The 10,000-nt window shown below is 43.4% G+C and overlaps 1 protein-coding gene and 4 non-coding genes across 5 annotated transcripts; 3 read left to right on the top strand and 2 right to left on the bottom strand.

Moving 5' to 3' along the window:
• Positions 1 to 3,400: 3,400 nt before the first annotated feature.
• Positions 3,401 to 4,543, top strand: LOC137980750 (uncharacterized). Its single transcript, XM_068828176.1, has one exon. The coding sequence runs from the start codon at positions 3,401 to 3,403 to the stop codon at positions 4,541 to 4,543; it is 1,143 nt and encodes a 380-aa protein (XP_068684277.1).
• Positions 4,544 to 6,067: 1,524 nt separating this feature from the next.
• On the bottom strand, positions 6,068 to 6,140 carry Trnav-cac (transfer RNA valine (anticodon CAC)). Its single transcript has one exon. It is a non-coding gene; the product is annotated as a tRNA-Val (tRNA).
• Positions 6,141 to 6,731: 591 nt separating this feature from the next.
• On the top strand, positions 6,732 to 6,805 carry Trnan-guu (transfer RNA asparagine (anticodon GUU)). The gene has a single exon. It is a non-coding gene; the product is annotated as a tRNA-Asn (tRNA).
• Positions 6,806 to 8,274: 1,469 nt separating this feature from the next.
• Trnav-cac (transfer RNA valine (anticodon CAC)) lies at positions 8,275 to 8,347 on the bottom strand. Its single transcript has one exon. It is a non-coding gene; the product is annotated as a tRNA-Val (tRNA).
• Positions 8,348 to 8,951: 604 nt separating this feature from the next.
• Positions 8,952 to 9,025, top strand: Trnan-guu (transfer RNA asparagine (anticodon GUU)). Its single transcript has one exon. It is a non-coding gene; the product is annotated as a tRNA-Asn (tRNA).
• The last annotated feature ends 975 nt before the right edge of the window (positions 9,026 to 10,000 follow it).

Below are 10,000 nucleotides of genomic sequence, written 5' to 3'. Positions count from 1 at the left end.
TTATCAAAGTTATCGCGAACAAATTGTCTCTTTAATTATCTTAATTAAATTAAATCGAATATGATTGTCGGGAGAGATTTGCAAACAAAACCAAAACAGATTTTATCGACAAGTCTTCGGTGTTCGCTTTAAAATGTCCTCCATCTACTCAGATTGTTCGTTCCACGAACTATTGAAAACGCCATGTGGGTCTAGTAGGGACGAACTTGCGCATGTTTTGCTACCAGAGTGCAATGCAGACATATCTGCCCATTTGGCTAGCTGCCACTCATCGAAGTGTTGTGACGTTACAGAGGTTAAACTGATCACTTCAAGAGCGGGAATCCAGCACTTGTCAAGCTCTCAACTGAAGGGATGGACCATCTGCCCCAGGCACAGACATCTACTGGGACGATTTTGGCGTGGTCCAAGATCCTGCCAATACCCTGACCACACAGGAAAAATTGCAAGTGTGAAGGGCAGCCACGTCATTACCTTCCAAATGGCCGACGAAATAAAGCTTATTTTTCAAAGAAATACTGCTGTCGGATCACGTAAGTACACTTTGGCCTCGGTTAATTCTTGTGGCGAGTCCCGTTTAGCCGTAATACCAGTGATATTTCAGGCTTCAGCTGTTGTTGTTTTTCATTGGTGTATACCTAAAACTAAAATGTACTCCTTTTTACTGTCTAGCAACCATTACCAACTATATATTCTCCGTTGTTTTCGTTTTTCACTAGCCTGAATGGCAAACAATATTGGAGAATATAAACCCAGTGCTGGGCTGCACGTACCATAGTGTGAACTCCTCCGCATAGTTTGTCCCTTTCTGATTCTTTCTACTACCATTCAGGAATAGTTTCCTGTTATTCATCGTACACATTGTTGTTAGTATATACACATAGCTATTTGCACCACTTGCCGTAAGAAGCATGCTGAGCGACTGGCGGCAACTGGATGGCAGAGCTCTGCTAAAGTCTTGTCTAACCAGGAAGAAGCGGATACTGAAAGGTTTGTTGATTATGTTTATTGCGTTCGAGGTCCTAGACCATGGAAGCAGCTAATTTAGTGCCAAGTCACATGCTGAGAGCGAGCAGTTAAGGCAAAGATCACTCAATTTGCGTGGACCCCTTTTTGAATTCTTTTTGAATGATATGACACCAGAATTTCTGCAATCAAGGTTTGTTTATGGTGACAATCAAAGTGCTTACCATTTAAGGAATACTGAATACTGAAAACAAATTAGTTCTTCCACAACCGCACCCTGATTATTTGAAGAGAAGTTTTTCGTGCAGAGAAATAGTTAAGCAGGCCATTCTGGAATGGTGAAGAAATTAAAGGATTAAATTAAAGGAAATGTACTATAATAATTATTTAACTGCAGTAAATCTGTAATGTGACCTGCCCAACTGGTGAATTGTGATGATTTTCATTTTCCGATATTGCACTAAGAAGTCCTCTTGCAAAATTTACATACTGACCCCCTTCAACCCAGAGCTAAACAAACATAGTTCCTCCCTCTTTGCAAATGGAAAATAGCCTTGAACCCCCTTGTCTCTTCCCTCCCCTCTACATAAACCGGTCCCTTAATGCCCCTCTTTAGTAATACGGTTAACATGTTTTATAAATCCGCGCCTATACCTCGCGGCAAAATAGATAATATTTCGATCCTCCGAGTTGCTAAAGCTGAAGCAAGAACAGCCATACGAGCAAATGCTGCTGAAATGCAGACAACGCCATTTCGCCAGTTCCCCACGCCTGCCTCGAACCCACATTCCAGTCCTTGTTGGAGTCCTGTCTTGATTCCCGGAGTAACCTCTGGTCATAGACCTGAATTAGTCAGCACCTATAACGCTGCGATGGACGAGGTTGCAAGAAATGTTCCTTGCGAAAGAAAACCTCCAAAATCACAGCTTGTCTCATGGGAAAAATGTACTTCAGAACAGCGACAGTGCTTCATCGAAAAGGCCAAAGAAGACTCCATGCTTGTGTGCGAAGTGATAGCCCCAACTACGGGAAGGTGCTTTTCAATGCCATGGCCACCTTAGGAGAAATGGATGACGTAGCAGAAGCCGATGATGTGCTCAAAACCTTGATAAGCGCTTACAAAAATGCTAAAACCAAAAGCACCAAGACGCAAATTCTCAGTCTATTATGCGTACAAGTATTCGGTGAGCACACTGAAGAAACTTCATGCACCATATGGAAAACTGTCTACGCGTCAGATACATAGAGCGCGGTGTAATGCAAGAGCGATAGGTGCAGGCTTGGCTCCTGAGGAGAAGAAATACCATCGTGTCCGCATTGATATGAGCAAAGTTGATCATTTCGTTGAGTTCATTAATCACCCGTACTTTTATCAGGATGTATCCTACGGAACTAAGTTACTTAAGCTAGACAGTGGCCAGACAATGGAAATGCTAAACGTTGTCCGTACAGTAACTCGTTCTACAATGATTAGTCAGTACATGCAGTTCTGTCAGGAGGAGAGATTTGAACCTGTAAGTCGCACCACCCTCTTCAAGATTCTGGAAGTAAGACAAGCTTCGCAGCGAAAGTCTTTACAAGGCCTCGACAATACGGCCGCCGATGGCTCTGCAGGTTTCCATAAAATTGAATCGATAGTCGATGATCTAGAGAAAGGAGGGATGGACAGGCAATGGTGCACTGAAATCAAGGAAAGGCTAAGGAATGGGAAACGCTATTTGAACACACAGAAAGCTGCAGTGACTGCCAAGACCTTCGAAACGCATTCGATGAAGTCGAAGATAGAATTCAAAGTGCCCTGTGGATTCCTTACAGCTATGAAGAACGAGAAGATCTGCTATACGACTTCAAGCTGGCAAAGGCAGATATCTTGCACTGGAAGGCGCATGTTGTTCGTTCCGTTAACCAAGAAGCGGCAAAGCAAGATCACTTGAAGATGATAAGTGTGAATCCAAATTGTGCGCTGATAATAATGGATTGGGCGATGAAGTTTCTTCAGCTTAGATATCGAGAAAATAAGTCCGACTGGTTCGGTAAGAGAGTATTGAGTTGGCACATATCGACGGTGATCACAGGCGATCTTGACGTCAGTGGAAAGCTGGAGATGCAGTCATATGCTAATCTGTTTGATGCATGTCAACAGGATTGGTTCGCTGTGTGTTCTATTCTAAAAAACATATTAGGAGAACTTAAGGCCAAGAAGCCTCACATCACCCAAGTTTATTTGAGATCAGATGAAGCTAGTTGCTACCATAATAATTCTCTAATCGCTGCAGCAAGGAAGGTTGGTGAACGGGTTGGTGCAGACGTTTGTCGCTATGACGTTTCTGAACCGCAATATGGCAAAGACGTTTGTGATGGGATCTTGTGCCCCATGAAAACATGCATCCGCCGTTTCTGCGACGAAGGACACGACATTCTGACTGCGGGGGACATGAGAAGTGCACTATCTGAACGACCAGTGAAGGGTACCTCCGCAGGTGTTTGTGAGGTTGACGAAGCGAAGTTAACTCTAGAAGTGAACAAAATAGATGGTTTCAGCAAACTGCACAACGTTCAGATTGATGAGAAAACTATTCGTATGTGGAAGTCCTACAGAATTGGGCATGGCAAGGAAATCTCATTCGACCAGCTGGTGACAAAAGATCAAGGGGACACCTGTCTCATAGTTAAGGAAGAGTTTTTCCCTTTTCATAATTCACATGTATACCAAAGCAGAAATTCTGTGGCGGAGGATTCAGATGAAGGCAATCGTCATCACGATTTGGACAATTCGGACATTGAAATTTTTGAATGTTCGGAGCCTGGGTGTGTGAAGAGTTTTCAGCTGTTTTCAGAACTTGAAGCGCATTTAGATGTAGGGGATCACTGCGTTGAGGCTGAAAGACAGTCAGAAACGCTTTACAATACGATTCGTAGAGATTGGGTGGAGAGATTTACCACAACAGTCAACATCACTGAAGATGAACCTTGCGAACCTGTCCACCAGAGTGAAAGTGAACCGGCGCCCGCCACGAGCTGTGTTATTATGGGCTGGGCCCTAACCAAGCAACGAGCAGGATCAACTAGATTCCCCGAGAAAGTTAAAAACTACCTGATTGCAAAGTTTGACCCCGGAGAACAGTCAGGGCTAAAAGCTGACCTTCAGCAAGTTTCCAATGATATGCGGAAGGCAAGAGATGAGCAGAACAGAAGGTTATTTGAGCGAGAAGAGTGGTTGACTAAAAGCCAAGTGCAAGGGTTTTTCTCACGCCTGTCTGCAAACAGAAGAAGACAACAAGCACCCTCACCTGAAGGTGAGCAAAGTTCAAAGGAACTCTTTCTAGAGGAAGAAGAAGAAGAGCGACAGCGGCTGATGGAGCACATCTCAGAGGAACTGAGGCCGCAGCATCCCCTTTCATACGACGCCTTCAACTTGTGCGAGTGTGCGAAGAAAAATAAGCTGCATCAATTTAACGTCACACTGCTCAAGGATATCTTGCGCCATTATGAAGTACCATTTAAATCAAGAGACAGAAAAAAGGACCTGATAGATCTATTGATGTCATTTGTTCAAGAATGCAAATGCTTTAATTAGAGCACTACTGGCATGTAAGTCCATTCAAATCTCAACAAGTTACATCGTCTGGAAATAAGGAGGCAAAACCAATGCAAACTGAACTGTTTTTGTGCGCGTGTGTGTGTGTTTTTATTTTTTGATGAATGACTAATAGTTGTAAAGCCATTTGTTGGGTACTGATTGAACCCTTTCAACCTCGTCGAACTCACCATCTAACTTTCCTTGGGTCGACATGCCGACATGCCGTAAACGTTCAAATTAAAGACGCAAACTACAGTAAGCTAAACGTACCGTGATATTGCCGGCCAAGAGGTGGTATTTCATGGAAATTTACGATGGCATCAATGCAAATAACATAATTTTTTCCTCTTTGCCCCCGGCTGTTGACTGTTGCGCGACCGGCCCCTACCAAGAACACAACACTACGTTGTCATGAAAAAGGATTCACCGTGCTCAATGCGGTAACCTACTGCACACTAGCTCAGAACATAATTCTGATCATAAACATTATTCTGTACCCAAGTGTATTGGTGAGGAACACACCACACCAGTTTGGTTGCTAATTTGCATAAGTAAATATGTAGACGACGAGTCTCCCTTGTCTTCTCTTGTTTATTCTTCACAAACAGGCCAATTTTCGTACATGCAAGATCTTGAAGGTTGAACGGCATTTAGGATGAAGTAATTGAATTATCTATACAAATATTTTCTCAAGAGAAGGATGTTTCTCAAACTTGCGATCAAAAAATAGATGGAACGGCGGTTCCTTTTATGTCAAAATAGCGCCGAATAATTGTGAAAATAACGAACCCTTTTACGGCGCCCGCAAGCGAGTGCCCAAAAGTTTTATTCTATGATGTGTTAGCCTTGTATAAGTACTTTCCAGCTGTAGTAGTCTTAGCTCTAGATAACGTCCCACAACTGAGATAATACCTTTCAAACGCAGGTACCTCCCGCCTCAAAAAATTCTCGGCTCAAGATAAGGTATTTTGAAACATTCATAACCCAGTAAATATTTTGTAGGACTCAATCGTTGAACCTGTGATGCATTAAAGAAGAGTTACTCTTAAATATATAAAATAATCAGCTTTCCATAATAGAAAGCAGAGCTTTGCTGGTGTCCGATAGTTGCAGCTAGATCGAAGGTGTTACAGACGGCAAATTGTGGAGTTCAGAGGTCACCTCGGAAACAGTCCTCTAAAAAAATTAAAGGCATGGAATCGATCAAAGTAAATGCGATATTTGTACATGGGATAGGGTAGTCGACAATCACTGAAAATATCAAGGAAATCGATGAAGGGCGGAAATTTGCCTTACGCGTTCTTACCCGGAGAGCCTCTTAACAGGTACCGATGCACAGACCCAGACGGACAGAAGGAAAGTGCATTTTCTTCGACTTGACAACATATGATCAATGGTCTTTGGAGATTGCGGGACTGCAGGTTGTTGGGCTGGAATAAACATGGTGTAGCAGTCTTCAAAATGAGAAACCTGGAGTTGTGGTCGTTTAGCTTCAGCTATAGGCTCCTCAAAAATGCTCTTTGTTTTCGGCAGGACTTGAACCTGCGACCTTCCGCGTGTGAGGCGGACGTGATAACCACTACACTACGAAAACAAGCACGACTTTGTGAGCGGTTAATTATTTGCGGAATGTTAAGGAGTATGAAATTAAAAAGGACCACTGTGCTCTCAAGTGATCCAAATTTCACAACTGCACTCTTCTGATGTAAGGCTTTTCTTTTAAGAATGAGGAACTTCAGGCATTGCAAAAAGCCTATTTAAAATCAGGCTTGCTTTTAAAGTTTCTTTGTCTTTGGTGTGTGTGAAACTCAAAGATTCTTGGGGAATAGAGTTGTCACCGTGAAATGGAACATTAAGATACTGGAGTGTAAGTGGAAGCAATAAATGCTCTCAAGTGCAACAAAATCAAAGGAACGTTAAAAATGTCTTCAAAGACGTTGTGGGCTGGTTGTTTTGTGGACAGCTGTTGGAAATAACGAAGCAAGTGAGGCATAAGTAGAAGGAAATCAAAGGATCGTTAACAACACGTTCTGGACTGGTTGTTCTTTTTCTCGACATTGCTACTTTCGTGTCTGAAAAGGACAAGAAAAAATGGCCGCAGGAATTTAGAAGGCTCATCGCATAGTCGTGGTCAAGATTGAGTGGAAGTTTATCCAATCTTGTCCTTGGCCAAGCGTTCAGACTTGTCTCTGTGGCGCAATCGGTTAGCGCGTTCGGCTGTTAACCGAAAGGTTGGTGGTTCAAGCCCACCCAGGGACGCTTAGTTTTGATTGGCATAGGCCAGCTGTAGGCAAACAAGTCAAGGTTGGCCATGACTAAGGGGCCAATCGGAAGATCACTTCCTCACCTTCGTCAAAGCGAGTCTATGTGTGACGTCTTTGCCTTGAAAAGCGATTTTCATTCATCTGTAGAGTTGATTACGGGCGTTTTTCGGGTCAACATTAACAGCTTTAAAAAATGGAGGATTCCAAGTTTCCTGAAAAAGTCAGCAGGTGGAGGTCATTCCTCCGTGAGGCTCCTTTTCTGTCACTTGCCATGAATGTCCCAGTGATTTCACAGTCACCAGGTGAACAGGAGTTCCCATCGTTGAACCAATAGAGACCTTGTTTAGAAGTTTACAGCGGATAAACTGCTCTTCATTCCAAGGAAAGACTCGCAGACATGACATGATTAAACTTCGTAACAATACAACAGGCTGCCTGTGGAAAATCCGGGTGTCGATCTCGGTACCTCCCGCATGCGAAGTGGGCGCTATATTCCCCGTTTCCCGGAACCACGCTGGGTAAGTGATAATTATGCGATTTGCACTTAAATGTTCGCCACCGCGATGCCTTGAGCTTCTCATTTGCATCATCTGTTTTTGCCTCGACACCTCGTCGTCCGTGATCAGATATATTATTGAAGAGAGCATGAGGTCGGAAGAAAGCTTAGGATTAGGCACAAAAGTGACACGAGCGACCAGCTATGGAAATGTCACAAGACCACTTGTCAACGTTAAACCTTATGAGTAAGAGAGTTTAATGTCATCCAGCTCTGTGGTTTGGAAGACAACTCGACCAAGATTCGAGCATTCTATGCTTGCCTCAAGCTTTTTAACTTGAACAGAAGTGGGACGTCTGGTGTGACACGTTTGTGGTATGAATGTGCTAATCATGCGAAGGGGTAAGACGAATTTACCACGCTTTCCAATTCATGATTAAATTTGATACGTTGACCTCCAATGGCGAAAGAAGAGTGTGCCGTATGTTTCGTGATACTGACGGCAACTTCTTCATCTATGAACATTGCTGTATAAAAGGGCCTGTCCGGGAGTCGAATCCGGGACCTCTCGCACCCAAAGCGAGAATCATGCTAGACCAACAGGCCGTGCAGAGAAAGCTACCGTCACGCCCATTGTGTTGCAAATTACTTGAGCGAGAGTTGAAAAGAAACCCTACCACTTGTCCTAATGTGGTGTTCTATGTCTAATTTGTCTCATTCTTAATCACCACGTGAGTGAAGTAGCTGAGTTGAGGCAATTCGCGTTTAACAGGCACCGATGCACAGACCCAGACTGACAGAAGGAAAGTGCATTTTCTTCGACTTGACAACATATGATCAATGGTCTTTGGAGATTGCGGGACTGCAGGTTGTTGGGCTGGAATAAACATGGTGTAACAGTCTTCAAAATAAGAAACCTGGAGCTGTGGTCGTTTAGCTTTAGCTATAGGCTCGATAAAAATGCATTTTGTTTTCGGCAGGACTTGAACCTGCGACCTTCCGCGTGTGAGGCGGACGTGATAACCACTACACTACGAAAACAAGCACGACTTCACAAGTGGTTAAAAAATTCTGGAATGTTAAGGAGTATGAAATTGAAAAGGATCACTGTGGTCTCAAATGATCCAAATTTCACAACTGCACTCTTCTGATGTAAGGCTTTTCTTTTAAGAATGAGGAACTTCAGGCATTGCAAAAAGCCTATTTAAAATCAGGCTTGCTTTTAAAGTTTCTTTGTCTTTGGTGTGTGTGAAACTCGAAGATTATTGCGGAATAGAGTTGTCACCGTAAAATGGAACATTAAGATACTGGAGTGTAAGAGCACGAAATAAATGCTCTCAAGGGTTACCACTAGTGCAACAAAATCAAAGGAACGTTAAAAATTTCTTCAAAGACGTTGTGGGCTGGTTGTTTTTGTCGACAGCTGTTGGAAATAACGAAGCAAGTGAGGCATGAGTAGAAGGAAATCAAAGGATCGTTAACAACACGTTCTGGACTGGTTGTTCTTTTTCTCGACACTGCTACTTTCGTGTCTGAAAAGGACAAGAAAAAATGGCCGCAGGAATTTAGAAGGCTTATCCCATAGTCGTGGTCAAGATTGAGTGGAAGTTTGTCCAACCTTGTTCTCGGCCAAGCGTTTAGACCTGTCTCTGTGGCGCAATCGGTTAGCGCGTTCGGCTGTTAACCGAAAGGTTGGTGGTTCAAGCCCACCCAGGAACGCTTTGTTTTGATTGGCATAGGCCAGCTGTAGGCAAACAAGTCAAGGTTGGCCATGACTAAGGGATAAAATCGGAAGATCACTTCGTCACCTTCGTCAAAGCGAGTCTATGTGTGAGGTCTTTGGCTTGAAAGCGATTTTCCTTCACCTGTAGAGTTCATTACGGACGTTTTTCGGGTCAACATTAACAGGTTTAAAAAATGGAGGATTCCAAGTTTCCTGAAAAAGTCAGCAGGTGGACCTCATTCCTCCGTGAGGCTCCTTTTCTGTCACTTGCCATGAATGTCCCAGTGATTTCACAGTCACCAGGTGAACAGGAGTTCCCATCGTTGAACCAATAGAGACCTTGTTTAGAAGTTTACAGCGGATAAACTGCTCTTCATTCCAAGGAAAGACTCGCAGACATGACATGATTAAACTTGGTAAAAATAAAACAGGCTGTCTGTGGAAAATCCGGGTGTCGATCTCGGTACCTCCCGCATGCGAAGTGGGCGCTATATTCCCCGTTTCCCGGAACCACGCTGGGTAAGTGATAATTATGCGATTTGCACTTAAATGTTCGCCACCGCGATGCCTTGAGCTTCTCATTTGCATCGTCTGTTTTTGCCTTGACACCTCATCGTCCGTGATCAGATATATTATTGAAGAGAGCATCAGGTCGGAAGAAAGCTTAGGATTAGGCACAAAAGTGACACGAGCGACCAGCTATGGAAATGTCACAAGACCACTTGTCAACGTTAAATCTTATGAGTAAGAGAGTTTAATGTCATCCAGCTCTGTGGTTTAGAAGACAACTCGACCAAGATGCGAGCATCCTATGCTTGCTTCAAGCTTTTTAACTTGAACAACAGCGGGAGGTCTGGTGTGACACGTTTGTGGCATTAATGTGCTAATCATGTGCAGGGGTGAGACGAATTTGCCAAGCTTTCCAATTCATAATTAAATTTGATACGTTGACCTCCAATGGCGAAAGAAGA

The sequence above is a fragment of the Montipora foliosa genome, chromosome 12 (genome assembly GCF_036669935.1).
Source record: "Montipora foliosa isolate CH-2021 chromosome 12, ASM3666993v2, whole genome shotgun sequence".
Classification (NCBI taxonomy): domain Eukaryota; kingdom Metazoa; phylum Cnidaria; class Anthozoa; order Scleractinia; family Acroporidae; genus Montipora; species Montipora foliosa.
The sequence above is the reverse complement of the archived record's forward strand: the minus strand, read 5'-3'. Positions and strand labels throughout refer to the sequence as shown.

Coding starts and splice junctions, on each gene's coding strand:
- LOC137980750 (XM_068828176.1), top strand. CDS start 3,401: ATGAGAAGTGCACTATCTGAACGACCAGTGAAGGGTACCTCCGCAGGT.